At 38.4% G+C, this 27,898-nt stretch overlaps 1 protein-coding gene across 7 annotated transcripts in view; it reads left to right on the top strand.

Moving 5' to 3' along the window:
• LOC122628180 (uncharacterized protein CG43867) overlaps positions 1 to 27,898 on the top strand; it is a 107,583-nt gene that overhangs the window by 984 nt on the left and 78,701 nt on the right. For all 7 annotated transcript variants that reach the window (XM_043810166.1, XM_043810169.1, XM_043810167.1 and 4 more), the window contains exon 2: positions 14,510 to 15,847. In XM_043810166.1, coding sequence (XP_043666101.1) covers positions 14,771 to 15,847 — 1,077 coding nt within the window. In that variant the 5' untranslated portion in view covers positions 14,510 to 14,770. The remainder of the gene's footprint in view (positions 1 to 14,509; positions 15,848 to 27,898) is intronic.

The following is a 27,898-nucleotide window of genomic DNA, read 5'->3' as shown; positions in this document are numbered from 1 at the left end:
CTTTCTGTCTCTGTCTCTCTCTTTCTCTTTCGAGAAGGCTGATGCCTCGGATCGAGTTTTGCTTACGTTATATTACATTCCGTTGTTATTACAGGAAAACTTTCGACGAAGAGAAAGAGAAAGAGAGATATAGATAGAGACAGATGAATGAGACGTTACGAGCTGTTTCGTTTACAAATACAACTAGTTGTATGTACATATCAATTACGTTAGTCGTTAACGTACTCTCGCAATAGATCAACGTCTTGTCTTTTACGTTCTTTTCTCTCTCTCTCTCTCTCTTTTCTTTCTCCCTTTCATATATTTTCTATGTATTATATATATATGTGTGTGTGTGCATGTGTGCGAAGAGAAATCAATTAATACGTAATATAATTGATATAATTAATTAATACATGATAGTTCATACATTCGTACTTCGAACAAAGTGAAAACACATAAACGTCGATAGGACGCTCGCTATTATCAGTCATGTAAATAAGCTAAATACTTATTTATTTACTTACTTACGTTCCGAAGTTCTCGCGCGCGTTTCGATTGTAAATCAAAATGGCGGCCCACCGGCGTAGCAATGTAAGGTAGTGGTGTAGTATTGGTTTAGTATATCAGTAGATCCGCTTGTCGTCGCGTCGTCGTTCTCCTACAAATCGATGGAGTTTCGGAAATTATTCCGGAAATTTAATACGCCGTCGAAAGAGGTTTGTTTATCTCTCATCCGCGTTTAACCTGATTACGTAAGCGAAACGACTACCGGTATACCTACATAACCTACCTATCTACCCACATACGTACCTACATACATACATACATACATACATACATACATACATACATACATACATACATACATACATACATACATACATACATACATACATACATACATACATACATACATACATACATACATACATACATACATACATACATACATACATACATACATACATACTACGTACGTATGTAGATATATAAGCATACAATGTATAAAAGCATAGTACGTGTTTGTGTGTGTGTGTGTTCGTTGTTTTATATGGATCAGTCTTCTTTGTCCAACATGTGTGTATACATACATATGTGTATATGACGTGTAACGTGCGTACGTGTGTACCATTCGACTCGCATATTCACCAGAAAGAAGAAGAAGAAGAAGAGAGAAGAAAAGTATTCTCAGAAGATATAGAAGCGCTCGTTTGAAAAGCCTTTTCGGCCGTTCTTTGGATCGTTGCTTCGACGATCTCTCGGGGTGATTGTACTCGTAAAAAAGGTATTTCTGGTATCCTTTCTTAAGGACCGACAAAGAAGGGAGAGAATGAGAGAGAGAGAGAGAGAGAGAGAATTCAGAGCTCGCTTCTCTGGAAGGAATCTTCTTCCTCAATCGCCTTTTCTGAGTATCACGATATGCCATTCGATTGAACGTTTTAGAAACGTTTCTCTTAACGAGGTATATACTCTCATAATGAGAACATTTTCATAGTCGTTCTAACAAACGATACCTTTTAATACAAAGTTTTATTGTATACATACATACACACACATATATATAAATACATATACATTATATATATGTATATGTATATGTATATAATATGTATTTATATACGTATTTTGTGTACACACGTATCGATAAATCTAAGAGACTTTAGAGAGAAAATATTTTTCTTTCTATTCCAACAACAAATCCTAATTCGTTAAAATCGTATTCGATTGGTTAAGAACGTTCTTCCGTTTAATACGTATCTCGTTTTCTATTGGTGATACCTCTATCTTCGAAGAGTTACTTACTTATGATTCGTTATAATAAAACAAACGCATCTCGGCTGATTTAATAAGCATAACGAACGTTTAACTTCGATCATATCCGATAGATGACACTTTTATCGATAACTTTTCGATCGTTTTTCTTTTCTTTTTTTCCTCAATATGGCGGGTATCGTTAAAGAGAGAAACGTCTTATTTCGTCTCGAATAATACGTCGTGGAGATGTTTGTTATAACGAGTTTCTAAAGTTACGTAAACTAATATTTTTTTAATCTTTTAAATGAAAAGATGTCGAAGTGAAAATATTATCGTCGTTAGGATACGAAAGAAAATGTCACGTTCGAAACGTTATTAGTTAATTGATAATAGTTCGCAATAGATACGTAAATAGAAGCTCTTAAAGATCCATCTATCCTTCACCACCGAACACTTAATATAATTTCGAAAGCTTCGAAATATATTCGAGAAAACTCGACGATTAAGTCGAACGTAAGTCTAACTCTAATTAAGTATATATTTCCTAAATAGATTCGACCGAAATCGTTTGTTTATTTTTACTGACACGGTCTGATGAGAAGTAAATCGTTAAGTCGAGCGTACGTCGTAATTACATCCATATCGTTCTAATATAGAGGTTAGTTATATCGAACGATAAAGCTAATTTAATACGAATACGAGAATAAAACTACAAAAACTCCTATACAATATTTAAAATCAATCGTTACTTCTTTTCGAGACTTTTTAGGTTAACCCCCCCCCTTTTTTTTTCAAATTATTTTTCAAGCTTTTAAATCATCTAATTATCTTCGATACATCCTACATAACGATGAAAATTCACTCTCTCGCTATTATGTGATCCGCCATTTAATTAAATACGAAAATACGTCGTTAAAAGTTTCGAAAAAAAAGAAGATCGCTTCGATACGTCACCCCTTTGCCCCGCCATCTATCGTCTACCTTTTACACGTTTAATAAACGCCGATAAGGGCAAACGACCGATCGGCAGATGCTCGTTACGTATTTTTATCTCTCTCCTTTTCTTTTCTCTCTCTCTCTCTCTTTTTCTTTCTTTCTCTCTTTCTTTTTCTTTCTTTCTCTCTTTCTTTCTTTCTTCCTTTCTTTTTCTTTCCTTATCCTTCTTATTGTTAGTATTTGCCTTGCGTCTTCGTTTTCTACGAAGAGCCACGTTTTCTTCGATCCCCACAAGAAGTTACGAACATCGAAATGTCTTCGACGTGCCGATGCATTCTAGTCTACGTTTTATAAACTCCTTACCGTTCACAACGATACCCAACTTTATATTCATTCGTTTCACTACATTTATTCCTATCGGATAATATCTTTTATTTGAAAATAACTTTCTTTTTTCTTTTCTTTTTCTTTCTTTTTTAATTTTTTCTTTTTTTTTTTTTCATTTTATCGGTAAAAATTTTTCTTACATTAATTTAAGTTTTATAAACTCTTCTTATCGTTCATTATCATTTGTTTCTTATTCATTCGTCTATGTATATATATATATATATATATATTATTTTTTTTATCAAATAATATCCGTTTAAAAGCAACTTTTTCGTTCGTTTTGTTGTCACAATTTTTCGATCGTTTTTTTCTTTTTGCACTTTATAATGATTTTTATCGTTCACAGTGATTATTAATTTTGTATCTGTTCGTTTCTAAATAGAAAGTGGGCCGAAAGTTTTCAGACGATTTTAAAAATCGATTGTTCTTATTCCAAGTTCTTTAAGCTAATCGTTTCTTTTTTCTTTTTCTTTTTTCTCCCTCTATGATTGTTTAGTCATAGAAGTCTAGACTTTTTATCTGACCCTGTATTCCATTCGACAATATTTTTCGTTTGAAAATATGTTTTTTTTTTTTTTTGTTAATTCTTTTTTCTTCCATCATTTTTACATTTTGTAAAATTCTTATCGTACTCGACTTTATTTATATTCATTCGGTTAGTTTTTACGTAACGTATTTGCATTAGATAATTTTTTAAAAACAACTCTTGTTTTTTTTTTTCTTATCATCTATTTTTCTTTCCCTTCCATTATTTTACGTTTTATAAAATTTTTATCGTTGGCAACGTTTCTCAACTTTATATTTCACATTCTCTTTGCATATTTTTTATCGGATAATATTTTTCATCTATAACTTTTTAAAATAAAATCAAATCAAATCAAATAAAAAATTAAAAAAAAAAAAAAAAGAAAAACAGAAAAAAAGAAACATTTTCAACTTTGTATTCGTTCAGTCTCTCTACACACATATATAATTCCATCGAATAATATTTTTCATTTACGAATAGTTTTCTTATCACGAATTTTTTTTTCTAATCTGTTGTTTAGATTCAATCGTAGTAACGAGCTTTTAAAGCTCGAAAAAATAGAAACGTTACGTAAGTCTGTTGTAATACTGCAACTCTATCCTTCCTTTCTACCTCGCGTGTAATAGACGACGATAAGGTAGAGACGAGTAAGTACGTGCGTTAGAAATACTTATTTACGTAGAACGTTAATAACATTACTCGTTTTCTTTTTCTTGGAAGGTACATGTACGGACTTTGCTATTTATCGGTCTTTATTACCAATTTTTTATCGTTTTCCTCGTGAGTAAGTAAGTGAGTAAGTAAGAAACACGAGCACACGTTTCTGAACTCGCATTTTTATTTTCACGAGCTAACCATGTTATTCTCTCTCACTCTTTCTTTCTCTTTATAAACTTTTATTTTTTAACTTTCTCTTAACATTTTTTTTTTTTATTTATAACTTTCGAAGATTACGAAGAACGAAGACTAGCAGAGATATATTTTGCGTGAACAGGACCCAACCTCACCCCCTAAAGACAAACATGAAAGTTGCATCTTCACTCCCTTTCCCTTCTCTGCCTATCTTTTACCTATCGTATATATTATTTCTATCTTCTTTTTTTTTTTTCTATCTCTCGATTAAGTACGATTTTAACCACGAAGAAAGACATAATCAACTTCGTTGTATAAAAGAAAAATAAAACAAAAAGAGAAGAAAAAAATTGTAAGTTCTTTTTGTCGATGAATAATACGTTTGCCCAACAAAATATTATTTCTTTTGATTTCTTTTTTCTTTTTTTTTTTTGCTGGACTCCACCCTTTCGTTAGGCAAAGTGCTCTTTAAATATTTGTAATCATACGTGGATACGTCTGTAAGCGAGAGATTATTTAGATTTATTGGAAATTGGTCCAGTCTGATAAGAACGTATTGCGATTGAAAAATTACAATCAATAATATTCGGGTCTCGATTAATCTCGTCTGGAAATTTGGATATTTTAATTGGATATTTTTTTTTAGAGATGTTTTTCTTAAGATAGGTGAAAATACAAAGATGGATTTTGATTGGTAAAGAGTTCGTTGTTGTTGTTGTTGTTCTTGTTCTTGTTGTTGTCGATGTTGTTGTTAGATGCATTTTCTTCTCGGTCTGGAACAATACTCGTGTAAAATAAACTCGTGTTGTGTTCGAAATACTGCGTGGGCTTGTTGCAAGACTCTCTCTTGTCTTTTCGTTTGTTCGTTTTTCTTTTCATCTTTCTTTTCTTTTTTCTTTTCTCCAATTCGCAAATATTAAAAATTATACGAAGAAAGAAAACGTTTCAAGAATAGACTCGAATGATTAAGTAATATATTATATTTATATTAATCATATAAATTCACATAATTAAACTTATATAATATATTATATTTATATTAATTATATAAACTCACTTGCATCGATCGAGACAATATATATACAAAACTTTCGTCGGTAAAATCGAAAGTAAATTTTAGGCTAATCGTATATTTAACGTAGAAAATATAATATTAAAGTAAATTTTAAGGTAAACGTAATTTAACGTAATAAACGTAAAAAATGTATAGATTTTTTTTCCCTAATGCGAATGATTAAAAAGAAGAAGAAGAAGGAGGGTTGGTGGTGAGGGTAGTAGTAGTGACATTATAGAAGATGAGTCATGTCCAAAAGAACAAGGCGTCGATGCTCAAATGACTGGCCGTCATCGGTGTTGTCCTCCTCCTCCACTTTCTCTCTCTTTTTCTTCTTCTTCTTGCTTCTCTTGCTCTGCTGTTCTTCGTCATCTTGGTCACCATCGTGTGCGACGTGAAAAAGTGGAATTAGGTACGGCCCGAAACTCGATCTCTCTCTCCTTTCGTCCAAACAAAGGAATCCGAGAGTGCAACGCGATATTCACGTTTACTCCTTGCTTATACAGATCGTCATCGTCGTCTTCTTCGTCCTCTTCGTCCTCGCGTGTTATGATTTTGACTCTCTTTTAACTATATAATAGTAAATATTCGAAGATGGACTGTGTTTGTTAGAAATTTTTTACTTTCTTTTTTTTTTATAAAACTTGTAATTTTATAATTTAGAAAAGGAAAGGAAAATATAAAGAAATTATTCTAGAACCTCTCGAAGATGATAATTGATTTTTAATTACGCTTAAGACTGTTGAGTCAATCAATAGTATGTAACTATTTATGATGTAAGAAAGAGAGAGACCATTCGACGTTTTATTCGATTTTACTATTAACGATCTTTTCTTAATTATATTCTTTCACTATTTCTTTTACAAAGTTTGTAGTTTTATAATCTGAAAAACAAAAACAAAGAAAAAAGAGAAAGTAAAAAGAAATAAGTAAACTTGAAATCTCTCGAAAAGGAGTGATTGATTTTTAATTAGTTTTAATTACACTTGGGGACTTTTGAGTAACACTCAGTAGTTTATTTACGACGTAAGGTAGAAAAAGAAAGAGAGAGAGAGAGAGAGAGAGACCGTTCGACGATTTATTCGATTTTATATTATTATTAATAATGCTTCCCTAATGATTTTTTTCATTACGTTAACCCTCTCCCTTATTTATCAGCCCATTAACGATATTTTAATCCATTCCCCCATGTAACTTTTTCGTTATCGCAAAACCATTAACCTAACTCAACGTTTTCAACAGTCGGCAAAGTTCGGAAGGTTTTCTCGTGAGTTACTTAGTTGTTCTTCGATCATTTGCTTGGAAGGAAGAGAAAGGAAGAAAGGAAAGTTAAGTTCGAAACATTAGACATCGTCGTCGATTTTCGTAAGACGATAAGTCCGTTGTCTTGGCAGTGACAAATCGGTGATGCAAGAAGAGTAATGTCCGAGAGTGTAATGTGTACGAAGTAATGACGAGAGAGAGAAAGAGAGAGAGAGAGAGAGATGAGACGAGACAAAAGAATCGAACTATACTTATTATGATAGTATAGTTCTTTTTTCTAATAATTGACCTACTTGGTTTTCATTCATTATTTTTTCTCAATGATAAAAGACAGAGAGCGAGAGAAAGAGAGAGAAAAATAGTCGAATTTTTTTCATTTTCATTTTCTTTTTCAATAGAAAATTGAAATAATCCCTGATCTGTCGTATCTTTCTTTTTCTATCTATCCATCTATCCATCTATCTAATCTATCTTTTTTCCTTTTTCTTTTTTTTTTTTTTTTTCATGAGACTTCAACTTCGAAAACGAGCTGTCAGAAAGTTTTAAACTCGTTTCGGGCCTCCTCTCTCGTTTCCTCTTGCCTAGTTTCCCTCCCCCTCTTCTTCCACCCACCCTTCTCTGTTACTCTGCAAACCGTTGTATCGTCGTTCTCCCTTGTTTCCTCGGTCGTAAACTTTCGAGGCTTCGAGATAGCGCGTTTTCAGGCGAGAACATCCCTTTTGGAAGACGATGCTCGTCAAACGATATCTCTTAAAACAAGCGCCCTTTACGAGATTCGCCATTTGACGGGTGTGTTTTTTTCTTAAATCGGAGCGACCTCGTCTCTTCCTCTTCCTCTTTTTCTTCCGTTTTATTATTATTATTATTATTATTATTATTATTATTATTATTATTATTATTGTTTTTTTTTCTCCGATGAATTCTATACTCTCGAAGTAAAGAAAGAAGGTAGGAAGGGAGGTAAATATAATTTGAAGGTCTTTCACTTTATGCTCGTTGACCAACGAGAAGGTGTTTAGTAAAGCTTGTAAAATATTGCAGAAGAGAGAAAAAATAACGGAAGTAGAAAATTTGACGGAATAGATTTGTATTCGTAGATGAGAACGACCGACGATGAGGAGAAAGACGAAGACGACTTACGAAGGTGAAACGGAGTAATGCGTTTTCTCGCGGAAAAGGCAAGACCATGCGGAAAAGCGTTCGTATGTTACGCGAGGAATTATAAAGAGCGTCTCTTGCACTGTTGCTATAGTCGAACAGTAGTAAGTACTTACTAGTCCATGTTGAAAGAAGAGATGGCCGAGTGGCACGGAAGATGCTATTTACGCACCGGAAATGACGATAAATACGAAGCGTGGTTTGTCGTCAACGTGACACGTGCGAACTTGTAATTCTATCTATCAGTACAGTTTCTATTATGTATTTTCTTTAATTTGTTTTATACATACATACATACCTACATACATACATACATACATTCATACATACACACATATATATATATAATGATATATCAGATAAAGTGCAGTTTTTATTATGTATTGTCTGTAATTTATTTTATATATATTATATAATGATAAATCAGATAAAGTACAGTTTTTATTATGTATCTTCTTTAATTTATTTTATATATATTATATAATGATAAATCAGATAAAGTACAGTTTTTATTACGTATTTTCTTTAATTTATTATATATATATATATAGATAGATAGATAGATAGGATAATAGATAGGATAATTAAATCGAAATGAATAAATGGATATGATTTTTTTTCTTTTCTTCTCTCTCTCTCTTTCTCTCTCTCTTTCTCTCTTTCGATTTTCTTCACTTCCCGTGGCTCGTTCGCTGTATTATCGGGCAAAGGACAGTTCCATATTCCTCGACGTTTCCGACGTAAGGCCTCCGTGCATACCCTTTCTATACGCAATTAGCATTCACGATACATTCCCGTCACGTATCCGCAGGATAGTTTCTTCGCACGCGACTTTGAGCCCAAGCTTCGAAAGAGGAAGACGACTGACGACAGACGAAGACGGTTAGACGATGGTGGACGACACACGAAGAAGGAGAAAGGAGAAGGAAGGACGAAGGTGGAGCCAAAGAAGAAGGATTTTCTTTTCTTTTATTTTCTTTTATTTTGTCTCTTTTTTCTCTCCTTTTCTTTTTTTTTTTCTTCCTTCCTTTCTTCCTTCTTTTTTTTTTTGGCGTTATGGGGTCGCAGTTTGAACGACGACGGGTCAGGTAGAAACGTCATTGTCCTTCCCCCCCATTGACAATTTGAAGAAGCGACGTGCGCCCTTTTGCATATTACACAGCTAGCACGATCAAATAAATTATGCTTCCTCTCCTATTCGCCGAAAAAGAATCGCATTCGTTCTTCTCCCGCGGAGGATCTATCGGCCCATAAATAATACATAAACGGGGATATACCATCGAATTTCGAGGAGCGTGAATCGTCCTACGACGTTTTCTAAAGAGGAGGAGAAAAAGGAGGAAGAAGGAGAAGGTGTTGGAGTTAGAGAAGGAAAATTATGGAATGGGGGAGAAAAGAGAGAAAGAGAGAAATGGGAGGGGGTGATACAAGAGGGATGAGTGCTGACCCGATTTAAAAGAAGATGACCGATGCTGGAACGAAAATCTAATAATCGTTATCCTTCCAAATTCTTCGAATTTCTTTCGAATAAACGAACGAGGAGAAAGAGAAGGAAAGAAGGACTTACTGCGTCTTCCATCTTCGATGTTTTTTCTTTTCCTTTTTTTTTTTCTTTTTCTTTTTTATATTTCGATACATCGACCATGACGTTTTAAAAATCGTTTCACTTCCTCGATATAAGTTTAACTTTCGTACTGTGTATAATATATACACCTAGTGTGTATATATAGATTATACACACACATATATATATATATATATATATTCGTTTATGACAAGTATATAAATATGTATGCATATAGAGGAGCATAACTCGGGACAAAAAGCATGGAAACGGAAGGAGACATTATTTTCACTGCTTTCCCGTAAACGATCCGTCGTCCCTTTGTACTTACGATTCACCGTGTCTACCATTCGTACGACGCACTTGTTCGTCGTTTCCCTTTGTACGTACATACCTTCGTCCGTGAACATAGCATTTTATATACTTTTAAGTTGAACCGAGGAGGAGGAGAAGGAGGAGGAGGAGATAAAGGAAAAGATGGCTTGGAAGAGGAAGAGAGTTTGGTAAAAACGTTGCTAACTAAATTAAAGGCATTCTACTATTTTCTCTCTCTCTCTCTCTCTCTCTATCTCTCTTTTTTTATCTTCTTTTTTAATCTTCTTTTTCTTTCTTTCTTTTTTTTTTTACTTTTTTGTTCTTTTTTTCTTTTTTTTTTCTCTGCCATATATTTCGGGAAAAAAAATTTTCTTTATATATCGTCGTAAAGTAGTTTCCCGATGAAGTCGCGTACGTTTAATAAGAAGGTACCCTTTTGGGTTTCGAAGAACAAGGACCTTTTAAAATCCTCCGTATTATAACGAGCGTAACGGAGAAACCGTCGTCGAGATTGCGATGGGCTCCTTCTTTCCGTCGCGGCTCGTATAACGTGGCACGAGAACCGTTCGAAAGTTAATTCGAAATTTATTCATGGACACCACGGGACCACCCGTTCCCGCGTGTATACACATCTTCGTGCTTTTGCATATATATATATATATATATATATATATATATATATATACATACTTAGTATTTGTGCGAGCGCGCGCTCTGACACACACAGACACAGACACGCAACACCGTTTCCTCTCTTTTTCTCTCATCCTGATCCATACAGCCAACGTAAGGGAGAACGACGGAGTAGTAAAGAGACGAGAAAGAGAGAGAGAGAGAGAGAAAGAAAAAAAGGAAGAAACTGCCATGCTATGAATACGTAATTTTATTACAATTAAGAATTAACCTGCATGTATATATGTATATATATATATATATATATATATATATATATATATATGTACGTATGTATGTATAGATAGACGGATGGATACACGTTCGTCACTTTCAGTAAAGAACTTGTTCCTTCCCACGAATTTCTAATTCCTGGTTTTTCCATTCGCGCGATTTTTTGGAGAAAGTATAATGGGGGAAATACAAAGAGAGATAAAGGATACGTATAAGAAATTTTTACGAGTTTCGTGAACTCTTCGGGACGGGCATCAACGGGCGTGTAAAAAGGAGTGAGAATTTTTCCTCAGGAGAAAAAGATGGAGACGGAGAGACATAGGGAGAAAGAGAAAATGAAAGAGGGAGAAGAAAAATCCGAAAGGAACGGCGTATCTGGCGAAAAATAAAGGACGTTCGTTTGCTCGTAAAACGAGCGGGATTATGTGATAGCCGGCGAGTGAACGGGAGGACGAGAGAGAGAAAGAAAAAAAGGTACGGTGAAAGAGAGATAGAGAGAGAAAGAAAAAAAGAGAGAGATAGATAGAGATCACGCTAGGACGTTCGATAGGCCATACCTATCTATGGTCCACATAAAAATCAGCACTGTCGATATCCTTCGAATAGATTTATAACGTAGTAATAATAAAACGCGTGGTGGAATATAGTGGCATTGGTGGCATCGATGGTGATGGTGCCGGTGGTGACGATGGTGATGGTGGTGGTGACGGCAGAGCGGCGGTGGCTTGCTTTATTAAAGCGTCGTGAGTTTATGCAGGACCGGTGGTATAGAATCGATGTAACGAGAAGAGGTTATATGGAAAAGCAATGTTCTCTTTTACTCTCTTTTCTCTTTGGTTGCGTTAGTCGCGTACGTCGGTGAAAGAAAAAGAAAAAGAAAAAGAAAGAAGGAGAAGGTAGAGGAGGGAGAGAAGGAAGAAGAAGAAGAAGAAAAAGAAGAAGAAGAAATCGAACGCAACGGAGACGACGTTTCTCCGCACGATCGATCAATCGTGTCGAATAGAATAAAAAATGCAACGCATCGCGCCGGATGCAACGTAGGCGAGTTCGAGTTTGAGCTCGAAGAGAGACGGAAAGAAAGAAAGAAAGAAAGAGAAAGAAAAAGAAATGGAGAGAGAGAGAGAGAGAGAGAGAGAGAGAGAGAGAGAGGAAGAGTAGAGGAGGGGGAGGAGGGGAAGTAGACTTATCGACGATTCGTTCGTTCATCAAAGTGCATTGCGCAACACGATGTTATTCTTGGAGGCGTCTCGTGTTCTCGAACCGTTTGGATTTTCCTGGTCGCGTCGCGTCGAGTCGATCGAGAGGAGAGGAGAGGAAGAAGCAGAGGAGAAAAGAGAAGAGAGTTTGACGTTCTTCGACTTATCTACGAGTCTAGGAGACGCGATACCGAGGACGGTTTGAATTATTATTACCAGTCGATCGGTCCTATAAAGAGATCTGTGCCGTTCGTTCGTTCGTTTATTCGTTCGTTCGTTCGTTCGTTCGTTCGTTCTGTCCGACACGGTACGCAACATGGCGCCACCTTCGTTCGATGCGTTAAGCCCGAGGCTAAACGACATATTCGGCTTACGAATTATTATTATATAGCTTTATACAATACGAACGTATCCACCTTGGCTGATGGTGAGATGGGTCCTGGTGGCCCATTGTGTTTCGAATAATTCTACGCCCAAAAGCGATATCTCGCTTTCCTCCTCTTCCTCCTCTTTCTCTTTCTCTTCCTCTTCCTCTTCCTCTCTTTTTCCTCCTCTCTTTCTCCTCTCTTCTCCTCCTGCTCTTCGAATAATTCGACCGTTCGAGTTTAATCGACGTCTCGCGGTACGCGTCGCACCCGTATCATCCGATAACTATCCTCCCCGTTGGACTATCCGATAATTATTCCTTCTGTTTTCCCGGAAAATACGAGAAATTTCTTCTCCCTTATTCTCTACGAAATTTCTTTTCTCATTTTGTTTTTCTGTTTTCCTTGATGTTTTTCTTTTTATTCTTTCTTTATTTTTTTTTAAATGTAGATACATATCAGTAAGTTTTGTTACGAGAGTGCACGAGGGAGAACGTTCCTCGGTTATATTCCTTGCGATCTTGCAATACCAAAGAGATGAAGATACACGATTATTATACGAGCTCTCTCTCTTTCTCTCTCTCTCTCTATGTAAATATATATATTTCCATGACGACGCCGACAAGGATGAGAACGACGACGAGGATGACTTCGAATCAACATTTCGTGATAAATTAGCTCGGGAATAGAAGAGCACGGGAAATATGTACATATATACGTTCCTTCTTTAGTTAACTTGTAAACCGCATATTCACGGAGGTGTAAAGTTTACGCTGGAACTCTCACTCGAAATACATGATACTCGTATTCGCGATCCTCGGAATTCCTTTGTGCATAGCCGACACGACTTTCCCTTCCGGAGGGAGCACGTCGAATGGAAGTCGTCGAGATTCGACTCTCTACGTGTATTTTCTCTCTACATTCGTTCTGGTCTTTTCTCGTTTCTCTCCTGGATGCTTTTTCCGAGTACTTAATAAACGAACGATAAGACAGAACAAGAGAAAGAGAGAAAGAGAGAGAGAGAGAGAGAGAGAGAGAGCCAAGTTCATCGTCAGACGTTCTCAGCTACAGGTTGTCGAGAATTTTTCTTTTCTCTCTCTCACTCTTTCTGTTTCTCTCTCTCTCTCTCTCTCTCTCTCTCTCTCTGTCTCTCTTTATCTCTTTTTTTTTCTTCCATCGAGTGTCATTGTGTCTTCGGTGGCACCGACACTCTTGCGAGAAAAAGACTAAGAGAGGGTGAAAAGATAGAAAGGGGCCTAGCTGGAAGCTCGAAAAAGACAGGAAGAGGTCGTATAAAAGGGCCATGACCCTCTTGAAATTTACTTCTCTCGCGGTCCTTGGTATTATTTCTGGACGAGGATGGTGTTTCCGGCGGTGCTACCAATTTGTATAATTACTGTTTTCTCTCGAAACAAAACCATCGGGTTCGTCGTTGCTTTATTTTTGTTGGCTACATTTTACATATTTCTCTCTCTCTCCCTCTCCCTCTTTTTTTCTTATAAATTAATTGTTATTATTATTATTATTATTATATACAATTATAATAAGAGTTATCGTTATTATCATTATTATTATTATTATTATTATTATTATTATTATTATTATTATCATTATTTTATTATTATTATTAGATGGCGATATTATCAATCGGTATGAATTTCTCGTCTCGAGGAGACGTTTTACTGAAGCACGAACGCAAAAGTCACTCGGCGCGTTCCCCCATCCGGCTTTTCATTTCGTTCTTTTTATTACCGACCTTAAAATAAACTTTGAAGCCTTGCGACAGTGGCGTCTTTCTACCATTGGCTTTCTCCCTCTCTTTCGTCCCTTTTTCCTTTCGTCTTCTCCTTTCGTCGGTCGAAGACGGCAAAGGAGAGTCAAGGGTGAGGACAAAGGGAAAGAGAAGAAGGAGGAGAAAGAGAGAGAGAGAGAGAGAGAGAGAGAGAGAGAGAGAGAGAGAGAGAGAGAGGAGACGAGAGGAACGCTTTGAGAGACACCCTCATGGAGTTACAGCTTTCAATTTAGTAGAGCAAACACTTAGCGTTGGTTAATACTCGCATCTCCCTTTTCATTTCCTGATTCAACTTTGTCGTCGTCGTCCTCGTCGTCGTCGTCTTCGTTCTCGTCGTTGTTGTCGAAAGATTCCGCGTAAATCCGTTCCAAAAAAAAAGAAAGAAAAAAAAAAGAAAAAAATTTTTGGTTTTTTGCCAAACAGTCAAATGTTACAACGTGGAACGATTCTGTTCGCAGATTTTAACGGTCGTAACGAGCGAGGATGCCGTGAACTTAAACGACGATGATCGACGAGGGAAGAGCACACGAGCCGTTCAAGGAAAATCATCATCGTCATCGTCAACAACAACAACAACAACAACAACAACAACAACATCGTCGTCGTCGTCGTCCTCGTCCTCGTTCTCGCGAGCTTCCCTTCTACTACGTGATCTTTTGATAAGAATAGAAATATCTAGCGATCTAGAGGAGAAAGTAAAACAATAGAAGCCGAAGAGGATGGACGAGATACGAGGCTCGCCGGCACGTCGTCTGTCTCAGATTCTCGATCCGATCGCGCGTCTAGCGACGGACTTTGGTTCGAGCTCGTCCGCACCGTGCAGCCCAAGACTCGGTGTTCGGGCGCACGAGTCGACGAGCAACGTTGGCCAACAGCAGCAACAGCAGCCGAGTACGCCCGAGGGCATTCGGAGGCAGCAAGTCGCTTCCGAATCGGCTCGAGGATTGTCGAGCGGCCCTGACAGTCCGCGATTATGGCCTCGTCACTTTCGTCAAGCGCCGACGCCACCGCCAAGGCCGCGGCATCAAAGCGCGACTCCTCTCAATAACAATAACAATAACAATGGCGGCGGTAGCGTGGGCGGTGGCGGAGGCACCGTTGTTGTTACCGGAAGTACCGGTGGCACGATCGTTCACTCGCGTGACTCGCCCTACGTAAACGTGCCGAACTTGCTCTTTCAAAAGGAAAAGAATTTCGCGGATTCCTCCAGGGGCACCGGTTACGTCGAATTGCGCGATCCGAGCAAGAGCAAGTGTAGCCCGTACGATTTTACCTCGGAATCGAGCGGCCACGTCGAATATGCCGATAAAAGAACGTTCGCCGCGCAAACGGATTTCGGTCAAGCTACGAGCAATCCTTACGAGGTGTCTAAGGAATTGTCGTCGGCTTTTGCCAGAGGTAGACCCACCTTCGATCCAGGATCATCTTCGACCAGAGCTCATTTCGATAGAGCCTTCTCCTTCTCCGGTAGACATCAACCGGTGGACCATCAACAACAACAACAACAACAACAACAGCAGCAACAACAACAGCAGCAGCAGCAGCAGTCGGCAGGAAGATCGTTCGTCGAGAACAGATTGTTTCTCGATCAAAGGTCCGCGGCACCCGCGGCTTGCGCCGATTCGAAGAAGGAAAAACTCGAAGCCAGGCCGACTTATGGATCTTCCAAGAGTTTCGATGGCTATTCCAGCGCCGTCGAGGAACTCAATTGGCAAGAGAGATGTCTCGAATTGCAACTGGAACTCCATCGTAGCAGAAGCCAAGCTACCAGAGTACGGGATATGCTTCGGGAGAAGGTGAGCAAGCTTCTCTTTTTTCTTTTTTTTTTTTTTTTTCTAACGAAACGAAACGAAACGAAACGAGCGAATCGATTTTCTTCATTCTCTTTTTCGTTCAGCTATTATCGGGCTTATCGTTCGCCCTTTACGGCTCCCTTTTCTTGCACTTTTTATTACCCGAACTAACATACCGATAACTTTACGAGCGCCGAGGTCTCACGACTTTTTACGGGCCCGTTGAAACTTTATAAATCGTTATCGCGCGACGAAAGTATGAACGATCAGAGGCACAGAGAGAGTACAGCGAGAGGAGCTCGAAGGAGGAGTTTTCCACCTCCTCCTTCTCCTCCTCTTTCACGAATCGATATACTGGCCTGGCCGTTTCGTGCATCGAACGACCGCATTGCGATTCGTAGGCAGAGCGGAAAGTACTTAGTTACTCGAGATAGCCCTTCGCAACTATCTCGACCTATATTCTTTTTCAATTTTTTCTCTCTCTCTCTCTCTCTCTCTCTCTCTCTTTCTCTCTCTATCTCTCTATCTCTATATCTCTATCTCTATCTCTATCTCACAAAAAGAATACATCTTTTCAAATTATAACACTTTTAACATACGTACGTATATATGTACGTTCTGAAAATTTCTTTTGAATTCAACAATTTGTTCTGAATAGCTTATTCAAAGTACTAAAACGGCACTGTAATTTTCTTTAACGCGTTTGTCCTCTTTGACCTATGCCGGAATAATCGAGATCATCTCGTTGATCAAATTCGCGTTGCATGCTGTATCGCATTCGTTAAACGTGCCGGGAGCGTGCGCGTTACTACATATCGAGCTATCTCTCACTCTCACTCTTTCTCTCTCTCTCTCTCTCTCTCTCTCTCTCTCTCTCTCTCTCTCTCTCTCTCTCTCTCTCTCTCTCTCTCTCTCTCTCTCTCTCTCTCTCTCTCTCTCTCTCTCTCGACGGCCTCGAAACGAGCTGAATTTAGTCGCTAAATTACAAGTGACAACGACACGCGCCACTTTATAACGTTTTCTCTTCGTAGTTTACCGTAGTACATGCATACGTATTAATCGTTCGCGAATGAATTTTCCACGGACGTTCTTTATCGGGAAAAAAAGGAAAAAGAATAATTGTTAATATTTTTTTTCTTCTTTACATATACATACATACATACATACATACATGCATACATACATACATGCATACATACATACATACATACATACATATATATATATATATATAAACATACATATACACACACACCTATATTAACGATCGACTTTAATTACTAGATTCCCGTGCCCGTCGGTGCAAGGATCAGAAAATTGGTTCGATCGAATCTATATATAGGAAGAAATGTTTAACCGACATTGGGAGCTCTCTATGCCGTACTAGATTTTACTTTGCCTTCATTTCCGGGTATATCAAAACGTTCGTCGGTTCGTACGATAGGGCGAAACGGTAATATTCGTACGAGTTAGGAGGGTGAGGAAACGAGATAGATAGATAGATAGAGATAGAAACAGAGAGATAGAAACAGATAGACAGAGAGAGAGAGAGAGAGAGAGAGAGAGAGAGAGAGAGAAGAAGAAAGTTTTATCCGAGGAATAGCATACGTCAAAGGAATTACACGAAGGGTCAGCCGTAGTAGAACATAACCGCCCAGTCGAATCGTTTTAGTATGCACGGTCACGCGCAACGATTTAGCGCGGCCACCCTACTAGATAAGGCACATCGTTGGAGGTAGTAGTAGAAAGAGAAAGAATGAGAGAGAGAAAGAGGAAGAAAGAAAGAGAAGTGGGCGTCGTAGAAGAACGGCCTGGAAAAAGGGGTTGTAAAGGCAGCGACCGCCGTTGGTCGTTACGTAGGCGGTGCATCCTAAAGAGAAAGAAAGAGAAAGGAAGAGAGATGAATAGATAGATAGATAGAGAAAGAGAATGAGAGAAATAGGAACGTGCACGAAAGTCCTTGACTCTTCAAACCCTCCCCCCCCCCTTCGGCCTTAAACGAACCTTAAACGAAATTGAATCACTTAACGAGAACAAAGAGCACCTGCAGTTCGGCCTTTAACTCGTTGTTTACCCGCCATCATTGTTCTTTCGGTAATCTCGCAAATCTCGTTAACCCTCTCAATTCTCTCTCTCTCTCTCTCTCTCTCTCTTTCTTTTTCTCTTTCTCTTTCTCTTTCTCTTTCTCGTTCTCTTTCTCTTTCTCTTTCTTGCTCCCTTCATTTCATCAAACCATTCGTTCGCTTAGATCCGTGAAAACTTCTTAACGCGAGAATTCGCCGTTTTACTTGAATTCATCCCTCCTGATATTCAACGTACTTAATAATTAATTAATTTATACTTACTTATCTATTCAGTTTTTACCGAAGAATATGTACTTACTCACTCACATTGAATTCGATCGTGTTTGAAAATAAATGAGTATTCGATCGTACCTAAGTTAAAGATAAGATGGACCATCATCGTTCGGTATCGAGGGTGAAAGGCGAGGGTGAGGGTGAGTTGTATAGGTACTTCGATTTCGTTACAAAATGCCGAACGATCGGACTTTTATTTACGGTGAGGTTACAATGAGTAGGAAAGAAGAACAAAAAAAAAAAAATACGAAAGATAAAAAAAAAGAAAGTTAGATATTGGACCATTGCCAAACGTTATTGGGAAGTAAAGGGTGGTGGAAATGATGGGGGCAGGAGTAGGGGGTGGAAAAGAGGGGAATGAACGACGATAGAGAAGAGATCTTCTTTCTTCGTGTTATCGACGTCAAATGAATACGTGTTTATCGACGTAATATTCCCTCTTGCCCACAAAAAGAAAAGAAAAGGAAAGAAAAGGAAAAGAAATGGTCGCTCGTTTGCGAAACGCTGCAAAGATAGGTGTCGCGCGACCGATATCGAAGAGAAAAAGAAAGGTTTTTTATTGACGAGAGAACGAGACGAGGGGTAGGAAAAAAAATTTTTATTAGAAGACAGAGGACAAACAGCGAGCCGATAGAAAAGAAAGAGATCGAGCGAGTAGTCACTTTTCTCGTCCTTCCAAAGATTCTCCTTCTCGCTCATTAAGTTCGAACGTTTCTCGCGTGCGAGCGACGAACAACACGGAAAAGGCAGCAACGCCCGTCAGGAGAGATAAGACCTTCTCTTCAACTCCCCCACCCACCCTCTCCCTTCTCCCTCTCTTTGCCTTCGCCTTCGCCTTCGCCTTCCCTCGACGAAGGCGAAGGTCGTTATCGTTGAGATGCTCGAGGCTCTCTCTCTCTCTCTCTCTCTCTCTCTCTCTCTTTCTCTCTCTCTCTCTCTCTCTCTCTGTCTATCTCTATGTCTATCTTTCCCTCTCTGTCTATCTTTCCCTCTCTGTCTGTCTCTCTCTCTCTCTCTCTCTCTCTCTCTCTCTCTCTCTCTCTCTCTCTCTCTGTTCGTTCTCCTAACGTTCCCCGTTGCACAGCTTACATCACGAAGTTCGCTGCCCCCGACAGACGTAACCGTTTGTTTATACGGCAGAACGTAAGTACACGTAACTTCGCCATTTAGCTGCCACTCCTATCGATTTTTCCCTCTTTGCATTTTCCTACCCAATTTTCTCTTACCGCTTATGTACATATATGGATGCATATGTATGTACATACGTACGTACGTACCGAGATTCTCAACTACAAATCGGTCGATGTTTAAAGAAAAATAAAATCGTCGCGCGTGTGTGTGTGTGTGTGTATACATATATGTGTATGTATGTATATACTTTGAGCTTATTCCATTTTCTCTTACATATAGTTATGCAAATTTTAACATAACACTTCTTGAACTTTGATATTTCAAAGATATTTAACGAGGTCGACTATATTACATAGAGAAATGCGATTACCGGATGATCGAACATTTTATATTCTACTGTTTTTTTTCTTTCTCTTTCTCTCTTTTTCTTTCTTTCTTTCTTTTTCTAGTATGTTCTAGTTGTGATCACGAAGAAAAGTTAATAGCCGGTACAAATATCCCGAAGCGTATACCATATACACGCATATATCTATACATACATACATACATATATATATATATATATATAAATAGTCTCGATATATGTATATAGATATAGCCTCGATATGTGTGTGTGTGTGTGTGTGTGTATGTGTAGATATAGATATAGATATAGTCTCGGGAACAGAACTCGCGTGTTCTCTCTCTCCGGAGTTGACCTTTTCTCGCGTGACAGCAAGCCGGATTCCACTTTCACGGGCGCTCTTGGAAAATCGTTTTTAAAGAAATTTACGAAAGAACGTAAGTACTTCTCGGAAAATTCAACGCGTGTCTAACTACATACATACATACATACATTTATACACACATACAGACTTAAGTTTTCGCGGAGGGTTTCGTAGAAACTTTCAAGGCCGACCGACCCTTCGCTCCTCCATCTCCTTTTACTTCTTATTCAATTGAATCTTGTTGGCTTTCTTTCTTTTTCCAACATTTCGAAATAATTACACACACACACACACACAAAAGACCGACATCTTTATTTTCAATAATTCGTAGTTAACGATGTGTAAAAAATTGTCGAAGTACGTGTCAGCTTGAACATCGGACGAGGAAACACCGAACGTGCATAGAAACACACACACACACACACACATACGTGTACTACACACACGGTTATAAAAGAAAGGATCCAAAAAAGAACGGTGAGAAAAAGAGAGAGAAAGAAGAGAGAGGGGTGAAAGAGAGAAAGAGGAGCGAGCCATGCTCCGCGTTGTAAGCTCACCAGAAGAGAAACGAAAGAGATGGGAGGGGTTGGTAGGGATGAGGAGGGAGAAGAGGAATCATGGGAGGCAAATGAAACGTTGACGAGGATTTCGCGAGTCGTGCTGAGTCGGAAATTATACGTCCGCCTCGACGGACACAACGTGTTTCCAACGTTTTTACGAAGCCACGCGCGTACAATGTTCCCTCTGTCCTCCTTCCTCTTCTCTCTCCAACCATCCCCTTTTTCTCTCCATCATTTTCTCTCTTTCATTCTCTATATCTACTATCCTTCTCTTGCTTTTATCCGGGCGATGGAAACGTCGAGTTAAACGGAAAATCGCTAAACCGTATCGCGGCTGACTGGCCAACAACGTACAGTGGCTCTCCAAACTATTCTCATCTCGGTTAACAAAACTCTTCCCCCTCTCTTTTCTCTCTCTCTCTCTTTCTCTCTCTCTCTCTCGCTCTCTCTGTTTGTCTGTCTGTCTCTTTCTCTTTCTCGTGATATCTCGTCCTGTCTGCCAGCGACGGCTGAAACAATGGACGAAACGTTAAATAGAGCCGACTTCGTTATATTTTTTCCGCATGCAATTAGAAAGGATTAAAGACTCGATACGCGAGAATAAATTCATTTAGCGTGGCTAACCAAAAGCCAACGGTTGTTGATGTTTTTCGAACGATATCTCTATTTGCACGATTGTACGCTCAAATGTTTTTCTATGTTTTGTTTCGTTTTCTCTCTTTTCTTTTTTTTTTCTTATTTTTAAATCACTCCTCTCGTACAACAGGACCCGATGTGTCCTGTTAAACCCGTAGTCTCCGTGAAACGAATTTTCTTTTACGAATCTATTATAATCGAGACGACGTTCTCCATGTTCGGACCGTCTACAGGATCGACAAAAAATTTGTAGTCTAGATCAGCACGTCGTTGTCGTTTATTCTTCGCGGTTGTCCTAGTTTTTCTCTCATTTTTTTTCTCTCGTTTTTTCTCTACCCCTCTCCTTCCCTCTCTCTCTCTCTCTCTCTCATTTTTTTCTCTTTTTTTTTTTTTTTTTTTTTTTATGTCACGGACCGAATCGTGAAAATTTGTTCGAGATTCATCCGCGGTTCTTTGTTTGTCTCTCTGTGTTAGCTGCCACACTGTATAAACACAGCGGGGGATAGTGCGATGAGTAGAGCACGGGTTATTACTGTGATTGGACGGGCGCTTGTAATTAACTCTTCGGCATCCTGCTATCGCGATGATTCGTGTGCATACATATGCTACTATAAACCCTTCTCGGATGGATGTTATTTCACACCGGTATTTATAAAAAAACTCACACCACCTTTACGGTTTATCTCATTCATTTGTAAATTGATACTACGCCGGCAATGCGTGTCAGAGAATCCATTAAAAATCGATCCCCTTTGTGTAGTCGATTATTTTTTATCGCGAGAACGATTCATTTTGCGCGTTGTTTAAATAGAAAAAAAAATAAGAAAAGAACAAAAAATTAAAGATATACATACACACACATATATATATATTTATATATATTTTTGTACATATTTTATATATTTATATATAGTTTGTAAACATTAATTTGCGGAAATGAAAAATCATTCTCTCTCTCTCTCTCTCTCTCTCTCTCTCCTTTTTTCCTTTTTCTCTCTCTTTATGCTTATACCGGTGAATGGGCAACTATTTTGCATAGATCTCGAGGGCCCAACAAAAGGTTCGCTATAATGTCGCTAAAGCTCGGATCTCCGAGAAAGCTTCGGCTTAATCTTCATTAGAATTTCTGATTTGCAATCCGAAAGAGTCGGAAATGTTGCAGGTTGCACGGGCTATGAGTACCACCAGTTCCAACCTGGTCTTCTCTTTCTCTCTGTTCCTGGAGAAAGGTAGACCACCTGCTGTTAAATATTTCATATTTCATTTCGAGAATCTCGCTTAATGGCCGTCACCTTTTGCCCTTCGCTTTGACCGAAACAACGAAAAAGATATAAAAAGTAGAAAAAAAGCATAGAAATAAAAAAAAAAAAAGGAAAGATTATAGACCATAAATATCTAAAAAAAAAAAAATTCGTTCTTTTTTTGTGCTTTATTCGACGTGGAAAGCTTTTTTTTCAAGATATCTCAGATGTCCCCTTGTTCCATCGTATTTCTGGCTGGGATTCGAGAGAATCCGAGGATGCATCTGGAATATTTTTCTTCTCGCATAAATAGAGAATAGGTTGGTCTCCTCTCTCTCTCTCTCTCTCTCTCTCTCTCTCTCTCTCTCTTTCTCTTTCCCCCTACTATAAAGATTTGTTACTTTGAAAAACTTACGAGAAGGTAAAGAACGAAAAGCGACGAATTATGAATAAAGCTTTGCTCGCTCAGCTTTATTCGGAAATGCGAGACATCGTTCGCGACACTTACTCAAACATACGTACTTACTTTACTAGCTGTGTGTGTATTGTGTACATACAAAAAGAGATAATGTAGATATATGTACACACGTACGTATACACACATCATATATATATATATATATATATATATATATATATGTATAGATATATACCATACTTATAAGGTACACGTACATATGTAGACACGTGTAAGTACGTATTATGTACGTGTGTTGTATAGGTAGTAGCAGGAGCAGCGTACCAAGAGCATTGTTCGAGAGTCCTATTAATATTGCATTCCATCGGAAGTCCGTATACAGGGTAGAACGCGCTCCACATATAAAGTTCGTATCAATATTGATTCGCCGGCCGGCGTGAATGGGAGCTCTCGTGCAAACAGACAGGTCTTCCGCTTATAGAGATTTCAAAAGACGCCGTTCCCGTCGTCGATGCCGTACACCGGCTCGTCTGCATCATCTCCGAAGGCAGAGGAGAAACGAAAAAATTCTTCCTTTCATCCTTCCCTTCTCATAGACCCTTTGATAGTTGCTTAGATTAGTACGTATACGTGATTTATTATATTTACATCTATACCGGTCTCAAAGATAATTCGTAACTTTAGCTCGAAACCATAATTCGAAATCCAATTCGGTAGACAAATACCAAAGCTCGGAGTACGACCTCAAGGACAAATTTTCATCCTTTGATATTTCATCGATCTTTCGTTTCTTACGTTTATTTTCACTTAGATCAAATATCGTTTGTAATTAACTCTCTCTCTGGTAATAACGAATATCAAAACATATACCCTGCGGATAAAGCGATCTACGCTTTCATTTTATATTTTATTCATTTCTCACGAGAGAAACAACCAACGACGACGACGACAACGACGAAGACGACGACGACTACGTTCTTTTATAGCATGCGATTCGAGATTCGTGCTATATCACGGCGAACATCATTCTCGGGTGTTTGAGATTCTCTTTCTCTTTTCTCTTCGAAAGGAAGTTTCGTTTCCGTGCTCGAAAGCGACAGCGGGTGTCCCGCTTTAATATCGACCAGGACGGAGGACGGATCTACTGTCTCTATTACTCCTTTTCGCATCCTCCTTCGAGCTTTCATACTGAATCTTCCTATTCGTCGTGTCTCGGTACTTTTCTTGATAACCGGAAAAGAGAAATATAGACAGAGAGAAAAAGATAGAAAGATAGAAAAAGAAAGAAAGAGAGAGAGAGAGAGAGAAAGAGAAAGAGAGAGAGACTTATATCGATGCTTATACATCAAACATTATGCAACAGGATGGAGATGAAAAACCAAGAAAAATAAAAAGAAAAAGAAATAGAAGAACGGATCTTTTTCTATTGATACGGATGATGGTTCTGTACATCGAAAGCCCATGGGACCTATACGATTCAGCCACCCGTTACATTACCGTGAAATATTCGCCATTATCTTGATTTGTACACCTACAACCAACCGCTGTCCCCGCAGTTCGTCCTCTCGTTTGCTCGTTGTTCGTTCCTACGCTGTTTGCCCATAGTCGTTAATTTTTCATCCTAATTCATCACGGATACATTTCCCCATCTTTCTCTCTCTCTCTCTCTCTCTCTCTCTCTCTCTCTCTCTCTCTTTCTCTTTCTATATGTGTATATATATATATATATATATATATATATTTCCCACTTCTCTCGCTTTCACTTTCGTTTATAACTGGCGGCCAGCAAATACCTGTCACCTTTAATTTCTCTTTCTCTTTCTCTCTTTATTTTTCTCTCTCTCTCTCTCTCTTTCTCTTTCTCTATTCATCTGTCTGTCTGTCTCTCTCCCTCTATCTCTATTACTCTTCTCTATTTTTATTTTTCCCTCTTGTTTCGAACGAATCGATCGAGCGCACTTTATCGTAGTTCGTGGTGCTCGTTGGGAAAAAAGCATGCTGGATCGTACCGCCGAAATGGAAATTGGATTTCTCTCGTTCGTATTGTGCATTTTAAATCGTTTCGAGAAGACGAAGCTTGCACTTTTTTTTTTTTTTTTGTTTCGGTTGGAACAACAGACAGAGAAAGAGACAGAGAGACAGAGAGACAGAGAGAGAGAGAGAGAGAGAGAGAGAGAGAGAGAGAGAGAGAGAGAGAGAGAGAGAGAGAGAGAGAGAGAGAGAGGAAATGCACGCGTATGTATGCAGAAACAACAAATGAAATATTCTCTCTCTTTCTCCTCTCCTCCTCTCTCTTTGTAGAAACGAGCAAATAGTAGTACAAGTGGCAACAGAGGCTAAAACGCAAACCTCATTCTACGGAAAAGTAGATAAATTATTTCTCGAGATCGTAAAATCGTTATCGTTATCAAAAGTGGTATTGGAGAGTTAAGAAAGAGTGTTGTACGACAGTGAAAATAAAAAATATCTAGAGATAGGTATTACTTATATATCAAAAAATTAATAAAAATGTTCAACGAGATCGTTCAGTCTCACTTTTTTTAATCATCTTTTTAACTCTGTCTAAGTAATTTAATAATAGCTCGATCGCATCGATTCTTCGGTATGTTCGTTGAATTGAAACGTCATCGAACACACGGATGATATTAATAAGTGGCTTTTCTACAAATCGATCGATGCGACGTACTTAAGTATGTACTTAAGTACTCAAGTCAACTTAGGCGCTCGCGTTTTCATTCTACCGTTGTTCTCAATGCTGTACTTTTCTCTTATATTTTTACTTTTCCCTGTTTTTTTCTTCTTTCACGCAAAATATCAAACGTTTTAATAAGAAGCGGTCATTTTTTTCGAAGATGGATAGTTATCAAATGTCATTCTCGTCGAAGTGTTGTAGTCGTAACGTCGAGTGCATCTCTCTCTCCAGTTTCAATCTCATCCACAAGTTCTTTGTCCCTTCTCTCTCTCTCTCTCTCTCTCTCTCTCTCTCTCTCTCTCTTACACATCTTTCGAGTCGTTTTCATCGTCGACACCAAGAGAATGAAAGAGAAGGACAGAGCACGAAAAGAGAGAGTGAGAGAGAGAGAGAGAGAGAGAGAGAGAGAGAGAGAGAGAGAGAGCGAACGTAGAGGGCAGAGTGCCAAAGACGCTGCTGGGTAAAGGAGAGGATAGAAGGGTGTCTCTAATTGGTCCAATCTAAGAGCTTGTCTCAAAGAGAAGTTTCCCGGTTTCCGTACTTGCTACCTTCCTGCAGCACACGTACGAGATCTTCTAAAGGCTTATGAGCGTCCACGTACTTTCAACCCCAATCCCCGTCCACCCTCCTTGCATATACATATACACACGTATACCAAGACACGGTGTTATATACTTATAACGTAGAAGTACTAGGTAGAACTAGGTACGATCGTCGTCTACACTCTGAAGAAGGACAGAGACAGTCCCTGGAAGACGCACGAAATACAAGTTGGAAACGCGACATCAGCAACGAGAGGATAGCCTCCAGACACGTACCAACGCAATGTCGTCTGCTCACCCTCATTTTCGCAGATCCAACGACGACGTCACGAGCTTCAAATCCCAACCCTTCCCTTTTCCTTCCATTTTCATCCTTTTCCATCCCTTCTCTTTCTATATCTCTTATCTCTCTCTTTCTCTCTTTCTCTCTCTCTCTCTCTCTCTCTCTCTCTCTCTGGTATTTCTTTTTTCCTTTTTTTGTTTCTCTTTCTTTTTACTCTCCAATTTTTACAATTTCAAGTTTGACGGGTGATCGTCGAAACACGAGGATGTTGAAGGTAATACTGAAGGCTAGCTTCGTTTCTTTCTTTTCTTCCTTCTTTCTTTCTTTTCTTCTTTCCTTCTTTCTTTCTTTCTTTCTTTCTTTTTTTATTTTTTTGTTTGCTTTTCTTTCTTTTCTTTTTTCTCTACTTCTATCTTCGATATTACCAGAGAACGTAGGAGAAACAGGCATAGAGACGAATAGGAAACGTGTTTCCTACGAGATGCGAGACTCTCGAAAATGTCTTCCGCTCGTTCTAGTGGAGTACTTTGACTCCGGTGGATTGAAATGGGAATAAAAGGCAAGACTCTCTCTCTCTCTCTCTCTCTTCTCTCGTGTAGGAAAAGAAAGAATATTACAATCCGCGGAACTTGTAACTCTCGTGCTCGTTCTAATCGACGACGATTCTTGGATCGAGAGAAACAGAGAAAGAGAGAGAGAGAGAGAGAGAGAGAGAGAGAGAGAGAGAGAGAAATAAAAGAGACGAAGTAGAAGCGGACAATATCTCCAATTAGCGGGCTAACTTTTTTTTTCAAACTTACTAACGAAACTCTTGGAGAAAACTCACGAACGGATTAAAACTTTCGCCAAAGGGACGTGGACACCTCTAGAACGTTTTTCTTCAATCTCTTTTGAACCCCTATCCTTCTACACGAGTATTGCTGCATTTTATTTCCTCGATCCGATCGATAGGCAGATCCATCGATCGATATCGCGTATTGTTTGCTTTTCTTCGAGTATAATAGTCGTCTCTTTAAAAAAAGAAAAAAAAGAAAAAAGAAAACTTCACGTGCTCACCTCGAGACGTCTGATGGAATCGAGAAGAGCGATCGATAATCAACGTGACTCTGTGCCAGTTTGATCGGGTAATACGCACAGTGACGCGTCAAATATTATTCGAAAATGTTATTCGAATGACTTTTTTTTCTTTGTTCTTTTATATCATTCGATTTGATAGCTTACGAAAAACGATCGCATAGATCAAAAGGATTCGACTAACTTTTCTTTTTTTAATTTTTCTTTCCTCTTTTTGTTTTCCAAACATAAAGTCACACCAATCGACGACGTTGAACTAAATCAAGGCGATCTCATGTGTGATCGTACATGTGGTTAAAATAATAATGACAATAATAATAATAATAATAATAATAATAATAATAATAATGAAAGAAGCTAAGGGTACGGAGAAGACACTTTGAAGAGACGTTAATGTCTTTTCATAAATATTA

Source organism: Vespula pensylvanica, chromosome 3 (genome assembly GCF_014466175.1).
Source record: "Vespula pensylvanica isolate Volc-1 chromosome 3, ASM1446617v1, whole genome shotgun sequence".
Classification (NCBI taxonomy): Eukaryota; Metazoa; Arthropoda; class Insecta; order Hymenoptera; family Vespidae; genus Vespula; species Vespula pensylvanica.
Note: the sequence above shows the minus strand (reverse complement) of the source record. Positions and strands in the feature narration are given on the sequence as shown.